Source organism: Microchirus variegatus, assembly GCF_963457635.1.
Source record: "Microchirus variegatus genome assembly, chromosome: 1".
Lineage (NCBI taxonomy): Eukaryota > Metazoa > Chordata > Actinopteri > Pleuronectiformes > Soleidae > Microchirus > Microchirus variegatus.
In genome coordinates, this window is record NC_139802.1 from 41,280,751 (window position 1) to 41,303,497 (window position 22,747).

General features: G+C 40.3%; 2 protein-coding genes across 3 annotated transcripts; both read right to left on the minus strand.

Moving 5' to 3' along the window:
- Nucleotides 1–2,468: 2,468 nt before the first annotated feature.
- Nucleotides 2,469–11,541, minus strand: LOC310925991 (ras-specific guanine nucleotide-releasing factor RalGPS1-like; the record flags this gene model as incomplete). 2 transcript variants are annotated; one of them, XM_083888077.1, is made up of 19 exons in its annotated part: nt 11,419–11,541; nt 10,516–10,620; nt 10,149–10,199; nt 9,817–9,900; nt 9,314–9,403; nt 8,954–9,046; nt 8,395–8,521; nt 8,112–8,249; nt 7,389–7,482; nt 6,985–7,052; nt 6,272–6,398; nt 5,817–5,968; nt 5,024–5,072; nt 4,551–4,625; nt 4,330–4,435; nt 4,052–4,144; nt 3,713–3,818; nt 3,527–3,618; nt 2,469–2,498 (listed from the first exon to the last, which is right to left on the minus strand). In XM_083888077.1, the coding sequence occupies exons 1-19, from the start codon at nt 11,473–11,475 to the stop codon at nt 2,469–2,471; spliced, it is 1,737 nt and encodes a 578-aa protein (XP_083744203.1). In that variant the 5' UTR covers nt 11,476–11,541. The 2 variants fall into 2 exon arrangements, with proteins under 2 accessions (XP_083744203.1, XP_083744202.1); XM_083888076.1 differs by having other exon boundaries at nt 4,545–4,625.
- Nucleotides 11,542–15,806: 4,265 nt separating this feature from the next.
- On the minus strand, nt 15,807–22,460 carry fbxw2 (F-box and WD repeat domain containing 2). The gene is made up of 8 exons (XM_083887774.1): nt 21,990–22,460; nt 21,068–21,360; nt 20,502–20,724; nt 18,711–18,905; nt 18,340–18,473; nt 18,143–18,229; nt 17,865–18,034; nt 15,807–16,724 (listed from the first exon to the last, which is right to left on the minus strand). Exons 2-8 carry the CDS (start codon nt 21,332–21,334, stop codon nt 16,436–16,438), a joined length of 1,365 nt encoding a protein of 454 aa, XP_083743900.1. The 5' UTR covers nt 21,335–21,360; nt 21,990–22,460; the 3' UTR covers nt 15,807–16,435.
- Nucleotides 22,461–22,747: the final 287 nt, after the last annotated feature.

Genomic DNA, 22,747 nt, shown 5'->3' on the forward strand with positions numbered 1-22,747 from the left:
TGAAGTGATTGTGTTACCATTAAAAAAAAAAGTTCAGATGGTTTCCCCCAAATCAGGTTAATCACTGTGTACAGTGCATCTGGAACAAGTTAAAATACAAGTCATTAGATAATAAATAACCATGAATATTATTATTATTATTATTATTATTATTAATGGACTTGCGAAAAACCAATGCAAAAAGGCTCAGTAGCGCCCCCCACAGGTGAAACCCGTATGGAGCATTGTCCGGCCCGAGACGAAAAAAAAATCCTCTTGACACCATGACCTCAACTAGACAGTAAGTCGGCCATCTTGGATTTGGCGTATATCTTGGCGTTTCACAAGTTTCGTAACTGAGATTGGGAGCTAGGAACACGAAAAACGCGTCAAATTGTACTAGTTGTTATTATACTTTTTTTTTCTTTTTAAGCCGATTGCACTGATCAAATTAATTTCCAATCGTGAATCTGCTCAACGTCGTAAACATCACAAAACCTGACGACTGCACCAATATAAATACAGTTGCATTTTTAAAACATCCTTTGTCGAGTTGAGCAGAGCGACACTGACGGAAACAGTTCTGTGGCGTTGACGCAGAGTCGACGGATAACCTGGATGTGCGGGGTTTGATAAAAAACGCACAGACCGACTGACGCAGGCCAGTACAGTTCTGCACTGTACGCATGCGCTCAGACATGGCGGTGTTGCGCGATAGTGTTATCACAGCACCACTTAGCCGCCCGGCATGCATACCTAATCGAATTCCACATACTTTTGCGTCCCGAAAACGCCCGTCGAAACGTAGAATAAAAAGTGAAGACGCGACGCCACTTTAGCGTCTTCTGTTCAGACCGTCATCACGTAAACGTAGCCAAAGACGCACACATTTTCCCTATGAACTTTGGAGGTTTCGAGTGAGCGGTTTACAGGCGTCGGTGTATAGTCGGATAAAGGCACCGAGACAAAGTGGCTAACATTTGCTTACAATAGTCGTAGACTTGAGCCGATAACGTACCACAGAGTCAACACAAATAGTACCTCATACAGCACACTTCAAAAAGCCCACACGTATCACTTTAAACTAGGACGAAACTAAACAACGAGAAAAGAGTCTTTTAGAGTCTCTACCAGTGTCCTTCAGTGTTAGCATGCTATTCCACAAACGGTTTCTCTCAGCAGCAGGTGGTGAATCAGTGATTTGTCCAAAAAAAACAAAAAACACTATTTACTGTACAAAATGTCACATCATCACACACATCGTTAAAAGCTTGGTACATCATTTTAGATTGCTTTAAAATCACTCAGTTAGCTAACCTAGCTAAAACACAATAGCTGGCTCTTCTCTGCATTATTGACAGTAATCACCATGTTCAATATATTTGCCATGGTTGGTCGAGTGTATTTTGATTTAACTTTTAGAACATATTGATTGTTGTAAACCCTGCTTCGTCGATTAGCAAACATGGCTCAAAGGAGGAGGATTAGCGACGTAGCAGGGCAAACGCATCCAGGGGCCTGTGCTCGGACTCCTTAGCTAAACTAACTAAAGTGGCAAATACAGTTCTGCTGATATTTAAGACATGAGAAAGTGGTTTTACTTGAGATTTTGGATGGTTTAGAGCCAGAGAATCAGCACAGACATTCCAAACAGAAGGGCCCAACTTAGATTCAGCTCTTTGCTAATGCTAATGCTAATGCTCGGCTCAATAAAGCCAATCACACAAAAAGATATCCACTAGCACAGGCCCATAGATTCTTTCCTCTCTTTTCTTCTAAATTAACAATTCAAAGCCGAACTCATGACTCTGATGACAAATGATCTCTTTTTTTGGTACAAAATCAGTCCAGCTGGATGTCAGTGAAAGAAGGCGAATCGTTCGCTGTGATGCTGGTCTTCAATGACAATAATGAGGCCTTTGAAACAGGGTCACGTTTTTCATGCTCATCCGTCCACCCTGAAGATCCAAGATCAAGTACATGGGAAGTCTTGGTTTTCTTTGTCTTTGTCCTTGACATTGCGATACAGGAAAAAAAACTAATAAAATCTTTCCCCATGTTTGATAAAAAAAAAAAAAAGAAGCTTTTCATCCTCTGTTTTCTCAGATGTTTTTTTTGCGCTTGCAGTTTCATGACTTAGGGCGTCTTCTTACTTTCACTTTAGAAAAACAGAGCTCCACCTGAAGGCAGTGGAACAACTGCTGCTGTGTAAACTAAACATCAGTCAACAAACACTGTTGTCCATGTTTGTCATACGCTCCTTCACGTCTTTATAGCAGTAGAACAGAGTCAGTCAACAAGAAGCTTAGAAAGAGAAAGAAAGAAACGACAGCCTCACCAAGTCTTCTTAGGCGTTTGCAGAAATGTATATTACACATGGTCTATATACAGTGGCACATCCAGTATCGGAGCTTCTTCAGATACTTCTTCATACTCCTACTTCATCTACAGGCGATGCTTCACAGGGTCAGCATTCGAATAACATCGTGTCATTCAAATGACATAAGGTTTGCTGGTATCTGTTGACAGAACAGAACAGAAATTCAAATATTCACCAAGATCTTGTATTGACATTGGGAGTATGGTGTCCCTGAAGGTCAAAACACAAACGCAAATCACAAAACGCTACTCATTCTAATTCCAAACAAAGAGGTGTGTGTCTCTTCCTTCCATCCATCCTCTACCACTTTATCCTCCACAACCACGGCCAACACACGTATTTAACCTCCAATTAACTTCTGCATGTTTTTGTGGGAGGAAACTGGAGAACCTTGAGAAAACCCATGCACACATAGAACCAGCAACCTTACTACTGTGAGGCAACAGTCTTGGTGGTAGCATCGGTTTCCAAATGTGTTCGTATTAAAGGGGGCATATTATGCAAAATCAACTTTTTAACCATTTAAATCCTTATATTTGGGACTCTGGAAGCCATATCAGTCGGCAAAGTATGACAAAAGATGACTCAGTCATGCTTTTGTGGTCCTCCTCAGTCTAAGTACAGGAGATATAACATGCGATGTTGACTTCCGCGCTCATTGGGACGTCACATTGCGCTAAATTCCTGGAATCGTTGTCTCGCGGAGCTCCGCGTTGTCCTCAGGGGGATTTATCTGTCCAGTGGATACATGTTATATATGACGCCAATGTGCCTGCTAGAGCCTGCAAATGATCATTTTTCCAAATGCTAACTGCCGTTAGCTCCCAGTAGCCTCTGGGGCTGATGTCATATCCTGTCCCTTAAGTTTCTTTTTAAGGTGGACCTTTAAGGTGGACCTAAAGAGATACTACTAAACAGAGCGTTCTGAACAGGGCTGTTTTGGCAGAGTGATTGAACTGCTGTGGTGCTTCATCCTCATGGTATTTTGACCAAAGCATGTCACAGACATGTTCATTAGGACACCAGGGAACTAGTTTATCTTGGAGAAATAGGGTATAATATGTCCCCTTTAATCAAATCATGAAGATGATACATTTCTTCAATGTATTCTCACACAATTGGCTGTAGTTTTCATCTTGAGCGAGTGTGTGTGTGTGCTGAAAATACCTGAGGTCTTCTGCTCCTACAAGCCTCTTCCAGGTTTTTGTGCCAGATAATGGCTGAAAATCTGGATCCTGTCTGGAATTTGTAAATGTTGCCTGTGAAGAGACACAGACGGCTCTGAGTGTACGAGGTAAATGAAAGTGAAGCAAAATGAAAAAAAGGAACTCCGAGTGAAATTGTGTCACTGACCTTTGTCTGGGTCATTGAGGTGGAAGATGTTGGGTCTGGCTGGGTCATCTGGCAGCACGACTATCCATCCGGTCACACACATCTTCTTACAGGGTTTGGATTTATACTGACAGACACGTGACAATGTAAATTCACAGAGTTTATCCACTGGCTTTGGCCTTCATCATCATATTATGCAGATTATACCAATTCAGAGAAAATTATCGCCACCTGTGCGCTATATATAGATATTTCCGAGATATCAGACTTTCTTGCAAATATAAAATATAGACGATAATTCGGGTACAAAAGAGACATAACCACCTCATTAGTTTATGGTTTATCAAAGGTCCTACTTACATGTTTCCTTTCAGAAGCTCTCAGTGCTTTTGCCCCATAAAAGGTCAGGGTCGATCCTGACAGAGTGATCCAAAATCTGGTCCATGAGGACAACTGTAAGTGAGTAAAAATATAGAAATGTTAAAATCATCGTGTTCAGTCATCATTTATCATTATTTATACCTTTAATTATCTAGGATCGATTAATAATCGAGTCATCGTTTCAGCTCTAAACTCATTATAAGTTGATATTAAGTGGCAAGTTTGAGACCACAAAAAATAAATAAAAATGAGCTTACCTTGGGTTTCCGTCCCTCCTTCAGCATCGCTTTCCTTCGCAGCGGTCCTTCCATGATCACATTGTCGGCCTCACAGCAGCCATAGGAGGAGTTGGCAGCAGAGAAGCTGAAGGTAACGAGCAGCAGATAAAAATAAAATCATTGCTATCTGTTATTATCTGTAGATTGCAGTGCAGTGTTGTTACGAAGACTCGTGCTCTTTGCCTTCACTGTACCTGTACACATAGTTGTAGCTTCGGGGGGAGTTGTGAGTTGGGACCTTCCAGTTGGGGCCCAGTGTTGCGTACATGCGGCCCCTGTTTGTCACACATTTCATAGTCAGTTTGAGCGGCCGATGGGATCGATTGGTCTTCTTGGGTTAGTACAAGTGTGTAAACGACACTATAAACTATAAACATGCACTACACAGAAATATATGGTGAAGAACACTGAAATTGTGTGTATAAGCCATTTGCTACAGACACAATATGTTTATAAGATACATATTAGGTTACTTTTTCCAATAGTTATTATAATCACTGCAACCCAAGCAATATTTCATCACATAAAACCAACAAAGACACATTTTACGCTCAATGAATAAAATCTACACATCTGAAGTATCCCTAAAATATAGTAGGCAAATTTACTTTCATTTAAAGTTATTAAAACAGTATAAAATATATCTTGTATGTGACAAGCAGCTCTCACTCACCTCTCCATTTTAGCAGATAGTTCCTCAGAAAAAGAGCTTTCACTGCTGGCTAAAAACAAAAACAACAACAACAACAACAAAGTCAGGGTTATCCATGTTATGAACGAAATGCAGCAGTCTGTAACGGTCTGTTGATTGTAATGGCAAATTCAATTCCTTTGTCTCAGAGCTAGAGCCTTTCCTAAAACAAGATAACAGGTCCTTTTGTGTATTCAAATTAGGATGTCTGGACTCAACTTGTACTTAACTACAACATCCTGCAATAGCCAAAGGGGTGTGAAAGCTTGGCCTGGAGGGGCAGACCCCTTCAACAGACATGGGATGTGAAAGGGGTGTTCCTTATAAAAGTTTAGCTCTCGCTACGCTCTAGGTCATTCTTCATCTTTGACTACTCGTGTTTAAATTGACCTTTTCGGACGGCAGAAGTCTCCATTTCATTCTTCACCAGCAGCAGAGAATTTCCACAACATGTGGTGAAAAGGGAGCTAAACCGAAAGAAGAAGCTCCCACTTTACAGTTCCATCTACAGCCATTATGAATTAAAAATGGCTGACTTCCTGTTGGGTCTGGCATATGTCCACTGAATTTGGTACCTCTGATACAAATTAGTGCCAGGGAATGACTGTAGAGGACCACAGAACATAAAAAGGTTTATCTTTTATGTATGTTGGGAAAATGTTCATGCATGGTCAAGCCCTAAAAAAGGCCCTCATTTTGGGTAAAAGGTGAAGAAAAACAATAATCAAAGCAAAAACAAAAAGAACTTTGTTACCAATCTGTGCTCAAGACTTACCTAATGACAGGCCGTTAGACACAGATGTAGTGTGTGGGTCTATTCTGACAGGACTCTGAGACTCTAAGAAGCTGTCATCCAGCAAGTGGCGTGCTTTCTCGGTAGAAAATGTGGCACTTCTGCTCTCCGACATGCCGTACTGACACATCATACTGCAGACCAATCAAAATAAACACAAACGTGCAATTCAATTAGAACAAAGATAGAATATATGCAAGTAGTTTAATACAGGCAGAATGTCTGCAGTTGATTTTTCTAAGAAATATTTTAGTATAATCAAGATTCACACATATTCACAACGTTTGAGAACAAAACTAGCCGGTGTTCACACGTGATGGATATTGAAGATGCACTACTACTGCTATTGGAGAGGATAGTTTAAAAAGCCCACATGGAACCACTAGTTTAAGTCTTAAATTGGTGCAACTCAAGAGAGAGGCCCACGTTTTACTCACTTGTTTCCCAGACTATGGCTCTTCCTGTGGTGGGAGGAGGGAGGGCTGGGGATATGTACCCCCACAGATGCGTCAGGACAGGTAGGCCTTCGGTTATATCTGAGAGAGGCTGATACCTCAGACAGACCTGAAACACAGTAAACAGGTCTCAAACATCACCATATATTAATACATATATATATGCATGTATGTATATATATGTATGTGTATATATATATATATATATATGTATGTATATATATATATATATATATATATATATATATATATATATATATATATATATATATATATATATATATATATATATATATATATATATATGACCTATAAACATGGTAAATTGCACTAAGGCATGTTCTCGCAATTTGGTGAGATCTTTGCTCTCACCATGAAGTGCTTAATAAACCTAAGTTAACAGTTAACATTTATGATGCACAAAAAGGTCACACAGCTTTGCACTAATGTTTTAACGAGTGCAAAGTTTGATCTTGTAATTGGCAATGGGCGTGGCATACAAACATAATAGTGGCTGGAGGACACTGGCAGCCTCACGGGGAATTCATGTTATCAAGGAGAACTCATTCTGCCTCATTTATACATTTAGCCTCAACAAGAGTGGTCCAGACCTGTTGTATGGGTGAATTTATCACAAATAATAATATTAACATGGTTCAAAATAAATAAGATCCATTTGATCAGATGGGTTTTACCTGCCAGGTCCTCTTTAGAAGAAGCAATGCGAGGGGAACTGTTGCCCGGTTCAATCTTCAGAGACAGCCTGCAACACAGTTCATCAAACACACAAATTATCAAATAAAATATACATTTTAAGTGTGGTTTGAAAATATTGACCCAAATCTAATCCAATATAATTGTGCTAATCTTATCTTTAAAATTGCCAATGAGTGTGGGGGTCTGTTAAATGCAAAGCAAATGCAAACTGACTGAATAATTAGCTAAAAAGTTATCTCCACAAGCTACTAAGTCACTCCATACTCGGTTCCAAAGGTGAGCTAGCTAAGCTACGATTAGCATTAGCGTACGGCTAACATAATACAAACACTGTGCAACCTCATTACAACACATCAGGTCCATCCTCTGAGGCTTTGCTTACTTGAAGTTGTCATCCTCTACAAACTTCTGGAGTTCCTCTATGTAGCGAACCGACAACAGGTATTTCTGGACATGTGGCAGCATCACAAGATTATCTGAAAGACAAGTTTGGAGGAAATCATTTCAAGATAAAAAACACCTGACATTCTATGTCCATGTATGTTTCCATGTTCCGGCTAAAAGGAAAGATACATGAAACACAAAATGAATATGATGGGGAATCATCAGAATGGAAAATGGGTGAAAAGTGTACTCTCGTCACACAGCGCGTCTGACGGCTATTTTGCGGCTAACTTGGCAAACTTATTTTAAAAGGTAAGCTAGTGAGGCTACGATTAGCATTAGCCTAGGGCTAACATAATACAAACCACTGTGCAACCTCATTAGGCACAACGCACATTTTTTTTACATTTTCAGTTAGCATTAGCGTAGCTAGCTGTTTTGTGACTGTCAGACACTATTTTCCAAAGGTAAGCTATTAAGGTTACAATTAGCATTAGCATAGGGCTAACATAATACAAACCACTGTGCAACCTCATTAGGCACAACGCAATTTTTGAAATTTTCAGTTAGCATTAGCATAGCTAGCATTACCATAACTGAAAAATATTCTTCAGCCCCCACTATAGAAATACATACTCCCTACGGTCACCGCACTAGTTTCAATAAAATGGATGTTCTAAAACTTTTGACTGGTAGCGTACGATTAGTCGCTGGTTCTTACCATAGTTACATGACATTTGAAGGTCGGACAGGACTCTCAGAAGATTGTTCATCTGATTAGTTCGCTGTTGTGTCTCCATGATACTGTCCGACGCAGGATACGCTGAATCAATGTAGATCATATCCAGCAGGTATATCCCTGAATGAGACAAAACAACAAGGCACTGTAAAAGTTGGAACAAATTCATAATGACCCGTACATCGTTTCAAATATATTCAACACCCGCGAGCGCATTTATGATAGACATTTGATTTGCTAGCTTTGTAGGAACCCTGGAACTCACCAAGGTAAGGAATACAGGGCATCATCTTCAGGGAGCGGGTATGTTCCCTCATGTGAGTGTAGTTGTCCTCCTTGGATGTCAAATAGTTGAGTTTCTCAAACGTGGCCTTGTCTTTGCGACTGGTGAGCTGCGACGACAGAGAAGGAAAAATTACAGTGGATCGGTTGACATCTTCCACTCTCTGCAAAAGTCAATGTCACATGACATGACATACTGAAATAACTATCTAGTAGGGCTGTCAATTTTTCTCTATAATCCCATTCAAATTCCAGTCCTTATTATTTTTAATACTCAAATTATATTCAAATTTTTTATAAAATGTAACTTAATATGTGGTTGTTACACGTTCTGTCCACTGGGCCATGGATGTGTGTTTCATACACTTTCATACATTTAGAGCAACATAGGGTTAAGTGTCAAAACTGTTGAGTTGAAAGACGACTCGTTCCACCAGTGAGCTACCGTCGCCCCAAAAACATGCAATAGTATCTATTAGTCCAACCATTAATCTGTCCTTTGTTCCTACATGAAGAAGAAGTGAATTCATCTCATATCTTACTGCCCAGGTTTTGCTGAGTCTGAAGATGGGAGCGCTCTGCAGAGCTGACACCACTGACACGAGAGAATGAAGATTGTTCAACTCCAACAGTTTCTGTGGAAAAAACAGATCACATGCAACAACAATATAGTCCAAAGTTGAACATATAACCTTACGGTCTCATTGCACCATGAATAATGTACTATGATTTTTTTTTTTATATAAGGGATGCAACAAATGTTTATTGATGGGAACTACAGGCAGTATTGTAGTTTACACAACAATTTAGCGAGAAAGAGAGCCAGAGTGGCTGAATGAATAGTAGTGTATAATTAAAAAGTGCCATATAAATTAAGGGATAAGGAAAATTGAAAAACTCACCTTTGCTATTTTAATGAAATGGCTCAATATTCCTGCACGGATTTTCAGCGTCTGGGCTGTTAAGATTTCCCTCACCAGCCAAAAGCTCACCTGAAACAACACAACATAAAGAGACAGCACACGTACACATGATGAGATGATAATATGAGTAAAAGAAACTTAAAAATAAATAAATAATTTAATTGATTAATTAATCAATTAATTAATCAAATAAATAAATAAATAATTTAATTAATTAAAGAATACTTATTTTTATAGACTGTATTTTATTTGACTTTATTTATTTATTTAATTCATTCATTCATAAATAATTATTTTTTATTGACTGTATTTTATTTGACTTTATTTATTGAATTAATCTTTAATCAATTAATGAATTAAACATAAATAAATAAATAATAAAATAAAGTAAAATAAAATACAGCCAATACATATAATAATAATAAACATGGCCATCAAATTAATAATTCTAATTTATATGTAAATTAGTCCAAAGAACGTACCTGGTTGAATCGACGTGTGATTGCGACAATATTGGGGGCCAAACTGTGCTTCTCTTTCCCATTCCAGCCACAGCTGGCCAGCTCCTGCAAAACAGAAATGCATTTTGTTCATTTATAATATATAATTGATTTAAAATGTACGTGTGTATTCACATAAATATATGTATGCATATATATGTATGTATGTATATCTGCATACATATGCAGCAGACCCCTTAAACATAATCACAAAGACACAGCACAGCTGGAATTCATGTGAATGATGAAATGTGATTAAGTCAGAAATGAAATGTAAGCTCAAGAGGCCAAGCAACTGACAACATGGTTCTTACCTCTGGCTGTATTGCCCTGAAGACTGGTGCGTCCATTAGCGTGATTTGGCTCTAAAAAAAATAGGGATTAAAGCAAAAATCAATAAAAACATAACTCAGAGGGGCTGTGTGGTACATGTTTGCTCCGCTGTATGAAAATAAAGCGCCTCTGTTCACATAAGAGTAGTGGTAAAATAGTGGTAAAAGGCTGCAACTGTCGTTATAAACATCAGATCCATTGCTTTAAATGCTCCGTTGAGAATTTTCGATGAAGTCACCAAGACATTTGGATAGTGTGGGCTGGATCTGGCCAGTGGGCCACCAGTTCAGAACCAGAAACACTGGTATGCTTGGTTTGATCCTTTATGTATATTTCAAGTATACTCACAGCAAACTCCTCCGGCGTCACCTTCAGTACGTCAAAGATGACGGCATCATAGCTCTTGGCGTAGTCTACACGAGGTCCATCCAGAGAATCTGAGCTGCTGCTCGCCTAAGAGGCACAAAATTAAACTCAGAAATGTTTGTAATTAAATCCTGAACTGTGACCAGACACTCCTATGGTTTAGACTGATCGTACCTGTAAATTACTATAAATAAATATAAATATTTCTATTATTATTATTATTTTATGGTTGACCATAGAGGAGTTCTTTCTTTTGGATACAAGATTGGGCTGGGGTGGTATACAGGGTCTCTGCAGGATTCAACAAGTCAAATTTAAGACTTTTTAAGACTTTTTTTAAGACCATAATGAATACAATTTTACGATTTGAGCCACGAATAGTTGCAACTCTTGCAATTCGGCTTAGCTGTGGGCTTTCATTAAGTTTTCTCCGCTACTATGCTAAGCTGTCACACCCTGCGGCGCGCGCACAGCACGATAGCTAGTAGTGCTCGATAAATTCTCACCGGGCAGCACAGGTGACCTACTTTAGTTCCGCGTTGTAGTTATGTTATCACATCCTCAAAAATAGAAACATTTCAAAGCGAGACCGAAGTTTATGCATGTTTTAAATTAAAATTAATGTTAATAGATTTTTAAGACCTTTAAAAATTGTATTTAAGACCTTTTAGGAGATTTTAGGAGAATTCAAGACATTTTATGGCCTTAAAGTCAAATTATTGGATTTAAGACTTTTTAAGACCCTGCGGATACCCTGGGTATATCAAAGACATAAACAGGCATAGATCCATGTGTGGCAAAGTCAGCACTGACTATATCTGTATACAGATATCTCTTTAATATCTCTATCAGCCCAAAACAAAGTCTGTATCCAAGTGTTCTTACCTCTGAAGTGACTGAATTGATGCTGGTGTCATCTGAGAGTCCGTTTCTGCGATACATACTCGCTGAGGGACTGATGAGATGCACAGGTCAAGGCGACAGAGGTTTTCGGCCGGGGGGCACACATATCCTCTCATTCATTCCTAAAAGAGGACACAGCATTTCACTTTTCAAATTTTACGTGCTCTTTTTACATTTTTTTTTTAGCTTTGTGCTACAGAAACAAGATTCTAATTTGTGACAGCATAACAGAACATTTCCCAGCATGAAAGCAATACTCAAGTGTAGAGGTGTGGTCATCAGTTTGGTGTATGATGCAGAATTCTTTAATGAATCAATGAATTGATTGGTCACTAAAATGTCATTGATCAGTGCTTGTCAAACCTGGAAATTACGATTGTTTTTTTGTCCACAAACCAAAATGATTGAGTTTCGATGATTTCTTTGAGCAGAGTCCCATAAGGCCAACCGTTCTCGAGCATTTTGACCAATCTTTGGAGACCCACAGAATACTGTGCTCTATGACTATGTAAACAATGAAATTACATAAAGAAAGAGTAGACTTTCTTCTTTCATCTAAAAAAAAAAAAGTTTGTTTCTACCTTTTTCCGTTCTTTAGTAATCGGCATTAGAAAATTGGCTGATTTCACCAAAAACAGCTTTTGACTAAAAAAAATGGAGAAACCGTGAGAAATGCGGCTTCTCACCGATTCGCCTCGTTTCCTTTATGAACCGCACAGCTCCATAAACTCACCCGTGAATGAGTTAAGAAGCTAAAGCTAGGGATGTGAATCTTTGGGTCACAATTCGATTCAAAATCGATTCTCGATTCAAAATCAATTCTCGAATACAATGCATAGCGTGTTAAGGCAAATTACGGCACCAAAACAATACAGTTTGTATGAGATAATGTGATAATGTGATCACACAAAGGCAAACTTAAGACAAAAGTTTACATTAATTCATTCAAAACAAATAAAAACTTACTTACTGTACGAAAAAATAACTTGCATAAATAAAGCTTAGGCTAGCTGCCTTTTTCTCCCAGAAGTTACAAAAATAAACTGTAAACAAATAACACAAACTGGTGTTTTGTGTGGTTTTTCAAAATAAGAACTCGATTTTTGACGTTTATGAATCGATTCAGAATCGTGGATGATTAGAATCGCGATTCCTATGTGAATCGATTCTCCCCCCCCCCCCCTAGCTAAAACAATCAAAAATCTTGTTTCAATCATGAAAAAAAGCTTCAAATCGCTTATCAAAATAGTTTCATTTAGTAATCGTTTCATCTTTTCAGCTCTAAACTCATTATCAGTTGATATTAAGTGGTGAGATTTGGGGGCCGCTAGTTTGAGACCATTCTGACATCTTTAAACGCCCCCCCCCCCGCCCCCATACACCTGTGTATTAATAACACAAAGGTGTGTGGGGGGGGACCTTAAAAACGCTGCGACGCTACTGCGCCTTCACCACAGACGTGTTTTTTCAGTCAGTGAAGATGAACGACGAAAATGTCGCAATACAGACGAACGAAAAACGTTTTCCATTAGTGTTCTGTCACGACAACAACGTAGAATACGAACCCCCCGCCCCGTTCCCCACAGTCTGAACCAGAGCCAGAGCCAGAACCAGAAGAGCCAGGCCCGGGGCTTCTACAGCGGCAGTTCAACAACGTACATACCGCTCCACCACGCACAGTCCCCCGCTGCTGCTGACGTCGCCGCCGCCGCCGCCGCCGCCGCAGAATTTAACAAAAAAGAACAAACGAGAGAAATAGTCCACATGTAAACAAATAAAACCGCGGTGCTTAATTAAGTCCACGTAACGTCCTGGCAGCGGGGCCCGGAGAGATGACTCTTCCTTTGAGCCGAACATGAAGCCAAAGTCGCTGTGTTCGGTCCGTGAGACCCACAGACCGCGGCGGGAACATGGACCGGACTCATTGACACATGACAGCGAGGTGCCACGCTCAACGTCCACCCGGGGAAAAACAGATAAATGAAAACGAACACATATCGAAAGCAGGAAGTGGCCCGGTTAGGTATGTTGACAGCAAGGTGCACCGCCAAATCATCTGCTCGGCTCCACACCGAGAGTCTCCCGGCGGACCAATCAGAGAGCGGCTCTCAGACGATGTCCTTCAGACGCAGGTGCGTCACTGTGTGTGTGTGTGTTCAATACTGACCTTGTCAGGACCAATAGTCCTCATGGAGCCCAGAGGCGATTCTAGAGTCTGTAGGGGCCCTAGGCAAAAATTCCCAGGGGGCCCTTCCTTCCAACCAGTGTTCATCACCATTATGTTATAAATAATCTGACACCAATGAAAAATGCATGACTTCAAAATATTTTTTTTTTCAAAATGAATGAAATAACATGTAACTTGTAATGTTACAGTATTACAAAGTATGTGAAAAAATAAACGTAAAGAACAATAAAATACTGCTAAAATAGCTTTAAAAAAAAAACTATATAAACTTAGTAAAAAAAAATACATTACACTGTAAAGAACCCACCCATTATAAAACAATCTAAATATATAGAACAATGGTAGGTAGGTGGCGCCACATGAAGCCACAAAACATGATTTCAATACATAAACATGATTTGCAGTCTGCAAAAGATTATTTTTAATGCAAATATTTTGGCTGCACTGTTGTTGTTGGTGAGTTCAGTTTGTTATATGAACATTATTCCTGAGGAGGATTTTATGGCCAGTTGCTTTAGATTTATTACATAATGCACCTTTAGGGTATGCACCAAGAAAAAAGCAAAGGAAAAATTATTTCTTTGCATTTTTTATTATTTTAATTTCATTTACTTATGATAACAATAATGGCAATCAATATATATATATATTTTTTTTAATTAGACCCTATAGTATTTTAGATATAGGCCTCTACCAAACGGTTGAGACGTCTGTTCATAATAAACCTGGTTTGCATAATTCATAAAGTACAACAGTCAGAACAAGTCACGTTAATTTAGTGTTAGTGAGTTCAGCCTGATGCATTTTTCAATGACATATAGTGACTTAAAGTGTGGTCGACCAAATGGTTGAGTAGTACCTTAAAGGGTTAAATGTGTTTTTAAAAAATAAATGGTATTGTATTTGAAGGTTAGGTATAACACTAACACTAACAATTTGCATTAAAACAAACAAACACTGGAATCACTATAAAATGTTGCTGCACTTGAGAGGTCTATAAAGACGAATGGCTGACATCAGCGCAACTGGGGAACATGTCCCCCAAATTGGGGACACATTCTTCCGAGAGCTGATGGATGCAAGCTTCTTCTCATAATAATTTACAACATTAGGACATTAGTACAACCTGCTCTTTAACTCGATTGAAAGCCACTCATTTCTAACAGAGGGCTGCAGGGAGCGATACTGTCGACCCTTCTGATCCATTTCCCAATCCCCTGGCTACTCACCGTTTCCTATACAGACCAGTTTAGCCAGTTTTAGGGTTAGGTTTGGAACAGCCCCGGTTGGAACAAGGGAACTTTCTGCATGGAGTTTGGAGTATGTTCTCCGTGTGTGTACATGTGGGTTTTTCTCCGGCTTCCTCCCACAGTCCGAAAACATGCAATATGGGCCACATTAGCATAATGGTTACCCTCAAAGGGCCAGTCGTACAGAATAAATGTAGCCAAATATAACGTAAAATAAAGGTAACTAATCCGTAACATTATTGCCAAATAACTCTCTGTATTTATAGATGTAACCAGGTCCGCGATGGTGTTTCTTGACAAACTAACAGTCGCATAGTGCATATACAATGATACGCTGCCATCTAGCGGCGGGATGCATTGTGGGAAATGAAGTTTATGTAATATTTTATTCAACGCGCGCCTTAAAGCAGCATATACCTATTTCTACGCCGATTTTTAAGACCAATTAATCACTTGCGGGCCACATAAAATGACGTGACGGGCCACATCTGGCCCCCGGGCCTTAAGTTTGACACGACCATTTCGCGTCCTCGGTCATTGTGAATATATTTCTTCATATTCCCGCCCCATTCGACTGAAACAGATTGTAAATAAAAGACGACAAAAGAGGACGACAATAACGATAATTATACATTTGATTAGAATGGCACATTAAAACTCTTTTATACTGCAAAAACTAAATGAAACCCAAAAGCTGAAAACCTGACCTTACCGTCCCTGAGAATACGTCTCATAGCACGAAATTAGTTGATAATTACAGCATTTATTTAGAAGTAGACCACCACACCAGATATTTTGTATTCATTTATTAGTGTGTGTGTGTGCGCGAGAGGATCGGTCAAACACGGATTTGTTTATTTCTTTAAAAATACATCTCGCTGGTGTGTGCGCAGTAATAACTGAATGTATTTTACACACACGGGTGTCATTTTCTGTCACAGTCTGTTTTTATTCATCCTTCTGCCATCGGAGTCGCAGTTCCTCCGCTCTCTCCCGTTCATGTGCGTACACATGGATCAGAGTTTCCGTTAAAAAACAAAGGACCGTTTGATTTCTCGTAAAAAGTGTCGTACGCCTTCTTCTTCTTCTTTTGTGTGCGTACGCAAGCTTCTGCTATCCTGGAAAGAAAAGGTCTGCGACCAAATCTGGGAAGCTAAACCATCGTCGCTCGTTGCTGGCTTCACGTCATGGCCAAGTATTATAAAGTGTTAATTTCTCTGATTATCTGACACTAATTAAAAACAAGGTGAAGCATCGCGATTGACATCTGAGACAGCTCATGCTTGGTCGATGTTTATCTAAAAAGCCCATGTGCTGGGCTAAAACTCAACGTCCATATCAGCCATGACGGGAGAATGTAAACACCTTTGATGATGTTTTTAGCTGTTGAAGAAGAAGAAGACGACGACGACGACTGTATGCTGTGGAAGTAACTGATAAAAACAAAAGGCTTTGGTCCATGCATGCTCTGTCGTCACTGTGAAGGTGTATATATCCAAGAGTGCTTATGATAGCGGCTCATTTCCTTTACAGTCTTGAGTTCGGAGTTCCTCGCCCGCTTCTACCCGTTCTCTTTCCACAGTACTAAGTGAATGCTATGGTCAGGCATGCTGGTCGCGAAAACCAGTCCAGAGTCATTGCCCCCGTCCAGCCCGTGAAGCCAAGAAGTCACGCCTGCCAAAAAGCTGGATCCTCGTTTGGATTTTCTGTAGGCCGGTAAAGGCCAGCGTCCCGAGATCCTCTCTGTCCTAAGGTCCATCACGTACAGGAAGTGGTTGTCAAAAAGGAGCGCAAACACCTCGCCGTAGCTGAGCAAGGACATGTTGGCTGGGTCCGGCATTTTAATCACCCTGAGAACAGAAAAAAAAAGTGATAAAAAGGTTTATTATAATGTCACCGAGTAATAGAACAATGTTTTTATTCAGCGGCTCATCAGCAGCGGCTGCGCTGTCTGGAGGTGGGAGTGAAGAAGCTGTCCTCGCGGTGGGTGAGACATTTTCAGAACATGGTGTTATACTGAAACGACGAAATCATTCACCAATAAGCGAGCACATATCTTTGTTGCATTAGCATGCTACTACTTTGCGAACTTGGCAAAACCCGTTTCCAAAGGTAAGCTAGCGAGGCTACGATTAGCATTAGTGCAGGGCTAACATAATACGAACACTGTGCAACCTCATTAGGCAGAACGTGAATGTTTTCATTTTCGATTAGCATTAGCGTAGCAAGCTGTTGTGTGGCTGACAGTCACAACAGCTAGCTACGCTAATGCTAATAAAAAAGTGAAAAAATTTGCATTGTGCCAAATGTTTTCATTTTCGATTAGTGTTAGCGTAGCTAGCTGTTGTGTGGCTGACAGTCACAACAGCTAGCTACGCTAATGGAAAATTAAAACATTTGCGTTGTGCCAAATGTTTTAATTTTCGATTAGCGTATCTAGCTGTTGTGTGGCTGACAGTCACAACACAATTAGCTACGCTAACGCTAATCGAATATGAAAACATTTGCGTTGTGCCTAATGAGGTTGCACAGTGTTATTGGATTATTTTAGCCTTTACATTCCTTAACATGCATTACCATAACTGAAATATCTTCTTCAGCTCCCGCTATAGGAATACATACTTCCTACGGCCACTGCACTAGTCTTTAAAACTCATAACGTACTACCTTTTAGTGGATGTTCTGTATGAATGTCATGCAAATGTTATGTACTTATTTTAAAGTACCACAAGGGGAGTCCCTCCAGGACCTCATACTTTCAAGTGATCTGAATTTCATTTTCTTTTTCGCTTTAAAATAATCAGCAACAAATATGTCTCCTGCAAGTTTCTGCAACAATAAAAAAAATTTGTTTAAGTAAGCCAGCTTTTTCTTGTTGTGTAACTAACTCTAGTTCCTCCATATCCATATGTTTCCGCATGATCCATACAAAAGGGTAGAGTCCAAACAAAACACTCTGCTAACCATAGCTGTTCTTTGTCGTGCTCTACCTGAGAATCTTAAAACTGGCAAAGTCCCACTGATAAACTCCGAGGTCAGAGCTGCAGACGATGTGGCGTCCGTCGAACTGCAGACGAGGCTGAAGGCTGATGCTGCGATCCTCCGACACCGACAGCGTCTTTAAACACTTGCAGTTGATTTCTCTCCCTAAAGGCCAGACCTGCACGGGAAAGTGTTCAAACATGAGAATAAACACCCACAACAACAGCTGATGTTAATGTTTCTTTACTTTTTGGGAAATGAACACTCGAGTCATAATAAGAGTTACCTTAATTTCATACTTATCAGCACTTAAGAGGATATAGTCGCCACAACTGTGCATCATAGAATCAACTTCACTTTTCTGCAGTATCACCTGAGGAGGGTAAACAACAACAAAAGATGTTTTGTTGATGAATTTCAAGTGCACAGATCTCTTGACAGTAATATCTCACAATATGAGACAGAAAGCATGCATGAGCTGACCTTGGTGACCCACTCAGTGTGCCCGGTCATTGTGTTGAGACAGGCACCGGCAGACAGAGCCCACACCTTCACGGAGAAGTCTGCAGAGCCACTGACCAGAACATCCAGTTCATCATTGTAGTCCACACTGAAGACTGAGAACACACAGGAAACAAGAAAATGTAGAGAAAGTAGATCCAAATGCATTTACACCGAAACCCTCGTATGTAAGACACAGCAGGAAACACAGATTTCAGCTTGGAAATCAATAAATTTACTGCTTTTTCAAAAGTTGACAGACATTTGTCGTAACAGCAACTAAGTCATACTAAAAAGAAACAGGTAATATGAAAGACCCCAGAAGAGACATCTGTGGAAAACTTTCAACTAACCTGCGCCTGTGTGGCCACGGAACTGTTGGATTTTAGCTCCTGTGCTCCACTCCCAGCATGCAATAGTGTTGTCAAAGGACCCAGTCACCAGCTTCTGTTCGTCGAACTTCACAGTTGCGCACGTGTGAGTCTGAATTCCATAAATGCATTGCCCTGTACGAACATCCCATAATTTGGCAGACAGGTCATCGGAACCTGAAAAAGATGAGATGAGATCTGTGTCATTGCTGGAAAAGTCGACCTTCGTTCACATATTAAGACGCCCTGTTCACAACGCTCCGTTTAGTAGTATCTCTTTAGGTCCACCTTAAAAAAAAAATTTAAGGGACAGGAAATGACACCAGCCACAGAGGCTTCTGGGGGCTAACAGCAGTTAGCATTTGGAAAAGTGATAATTTGCAGGCTCTAGCAGGCACATTGTCGTCATATATAACATGTAGAGTTCTAAGTTTGTGTAGAACTCTGTGCTGCACTGTGGAGCTAACTTTTTGCGGACTTCCTCTTGCACCCTGCACCGTGAATATTTACATTGCGTGTTCAATAAAAACAATTGCTTGTGAGGTATTAGTTTAAGAAGACCGTGTTTGTCTATTGTTGTGACTTAGATGATGATCAGATCAGATTTTATGACCAATTTATACAGAAATAGAGGTAACTATATGTGACTAGCATTAACGAGAATTAAAGGCCGGTATTAAATGAGCCCTATGTAATATAAACGTAGCACAAAAGGTAAGGAAATTTGTGTTTGATTTTTGCAGTCATGAAAAACCTGCCAACTTTTCTCTGCTGATGCCAAACAGCTTATTCTGTTATTGACTCATTTGGTGTTGTTTATTGGATTGGACGATTAAAGACCGAAGAAACACAACATTCTGGCAATTTAACAATTTATTAATTTAACAATCAGGGGCCTCAGTAGCACGTGGAAGAACCACACAGAGCCACAACAGCCGACTCAACTCTGCTGCTCGACCCACAAATACATGTTCCATTTTATTGCCAAGAAGCATTGTTACAACAGAGAAATAATGGAGCAAACACAAATTTCCTTACTTTTTGTGCTAAGTTTTAATTAATGACAAGTCTCCTTGTATTCATGGGCGAAATGCAAGCACCTACGGAAACATTCAGATAAAGAAATGCACTTTTTCAACTGGCCAGCTCACTGGTATTCTATTTCAAAATGCACTAATACAATCTGTTGTATAGGATCTTAAAGTTCTTCTGGAAGATTTCAGAGTTAGCAGGTTATCTACTAAAAGGTGAGGATATCAAGATTGGAGCATCTAAAGGTTTTGTCTTTGCAAGAATTTTGTGTCCGTCAGTCAGTGTTCTGCCCATGTGTGCGTGGGTTTTCTCCGTTCTTCCTCCCACAGTCCAAAAACATGCAATATGGGCAGAGTGAATGACTGTTTGTCTCTATATGTGGGGTGTGACCCTGCCTATCACCCTATGTAAGCTGAGATTGGCACAGCACACCTTTGACCCTCCTGAGGAGGATAAAGCGGTAGGAAACTGGAACTGTCAGTCAGTACGAGGTCAATCTCAGTGCATAAAAGCCAAGGTTGGAAACTGCTATTGAATGTGTGAATAGCAAAGCCTTAAGTGGTTTTATATGAGAAACTGCCGTGCCAGTGATGGATGGCCACACAGGGCTTTCAGACTGACTATAATGTCAAACTGAACCGCGCTGCCGTACCGTGGAAAACCAGCGTAGTTTACCGTCAACATGCATGGCTTCACCCAGCCTGATTGTCACATTAAAAATAAACAAGGCGTCCCGTGTACCTGTGCAGAGGAGGCCGTCTTTATAGTAGAGGGCATAAACTCGAGCACTGTGACCGATGAGGGACGACGTCTCAAAGGCCTCCTGGTCCTTCAGCTGTGTCATACGCAGTTGAGCCTTCAGGTACACGCCCTTCCAGTGCGATGCATCCTGAATAGACTCATCGATCCTCCAGCCCAGCTCCCGACACACACTCTGCCACACCTCTGTACATGAGTTTATCACCTACAAGGAGACAGACAAGCAACCATATAATAAATTCTATAATGAAATGTTACATAGTGGTCCTTTTATTTGACAAAATGGTCTGTATTTTCAGGGCCCAGTCTAGTCTTGATGACCACTCAAAGTGCTTTTGCCTTACAGTTTTGCCATTCACCCATTCATATAGTGCATCCACAGCTCATGCAGCACTTTTTCTATCACACATCATTCACATGCATCCAAAAATGGCCACACATAATGAAGGCTTTGCATAGATCGTACACAAATCAGGGTTAGGACAATGCAAGCGTAGACGTTTAATTAAACGCGCCACAACCCTACCAGATATTAAGATGAATGATACCTTATTCCACTGCTTGCAGACCAGACAGCAGGTGAGAAGTGTCTGAGGGTCTAGCCACTGAAGCACATAGAAGGCCAACTCCAGAGGAAGGAGGCGCAGGAAGTCACGCTTGAGCAGCGTCTCCAAGCCGTTAGACAGATGACGGAGCTGTGCAGCGCCACTTAGAGATATGAGGTGGTCCAGAGAGTAGTTGCGGTCCTGGTCGTTTAGCGTAAGGAAAGCGGCAGAGACTGACTCCAGCCACCCCTCAAATGCCGCCTTCTCCATGCGCACATGAGAGCAACCTGCAGCACCTGGTGGAACAGTGTTGATCTTACTTGAGCACACAAGGCAATAACTTCTGAGTATCATTAACAAGTAGTGTAAGGAAGTAATACATAAAACCATAAACAATATAATTTAATAATGTATTTTTCCTGACAACTACTGGTATAAAAAGCTTAGCGTTGTTTAGGTGATATGTGACATAAATCAACCATATTGAATATGGTTTTTGTGGCACTCTCGTATTCTAGATACGAAGCCAGTTGCAGTCATATAAATGTAAATATTAGGACATTTTTAATATCACTACAGTGAGTGTTAGATTAGATTGTTTACATCGGTGTCACTGGATCTAGTGTGCTACTGGCCTCTTCGGTTTACTTGTATATGTTGTACACGTTTATATTTATATACAACATCTACATAACGATTGTCGTAAAGTAATAGAATGCTGATTCTTGTTATTACAAGCCACGGTGTCTAATAATGCATTAATACTACAAGTTAGCTTCCGGGCTAGTTAGCAACTTTTGTAGCAAACGTTAGCAAAGCAACACTGCTAAAATAAAATAGTTAGACTACTAATGTCTCAGAAATCATTGAAAAGCACTAAATAATAAAACAAATGTATAATATACACTCGGAATGTTCGCCGTACCAGAGGGTTGCAGGGAGTTCCTTTATCGGCACTTTTCTGTTATAGTTAGTTCACATAGTTCACGAAGTTAGCTGTTTCAAGCTAACCAGTCGGCAAAGAAGTTGTCCAAGTACGATAGCTTTGTAGCTATCGTTAGCCAACCACCGCGGCGAAAGCATTGAATCCCGTTTATTCGTGAACTACATCACTTCTCTGTCGGAACAGTGGTCTGTACATTTCCCCCAAAAGAGACTCATTGCGCTCGGCAACACGACTGGGCGAAGGCAGGATCTGACATCTTGAAAAGTAAAAGATAATGGAAACGCTATTCACATCCTGTGAGATAGTTTTACCCTCCGCTCAGTCTTGCAGAAGGCGGCGTATTGTGAACCGAGCTCCAAAACAAGACACGCGTGGGCTAAGCACACGCTGGAGATTAGGTCCATAGTCATTTCCCGATGTTCTGTCCGCTATAATGAGAAACATCCACGTATAATGTATTGGTAGTTCTCATGTGTCCCATCTTGTCCCGCAACCTTGTATGCCTGTCAGAACAAACCATGGAAAAAACTGGGGGGAAGTTCATTTGCCCGGGTGAGGTAGCTTCCGGTGTCACGTCCAATCTCGTACGGCGTGAAACATGTGACGGGTGTTTCTTGGTCCACGCCTATCCCCATGTGTTTCTGATGTGTTTGGGTTCTTTGAAAGACATTTCCTTCTCAGGAAAACAAAACAAAGGTGTTATGAGAAACATCAAATCCAATGACGTGAATTAAATA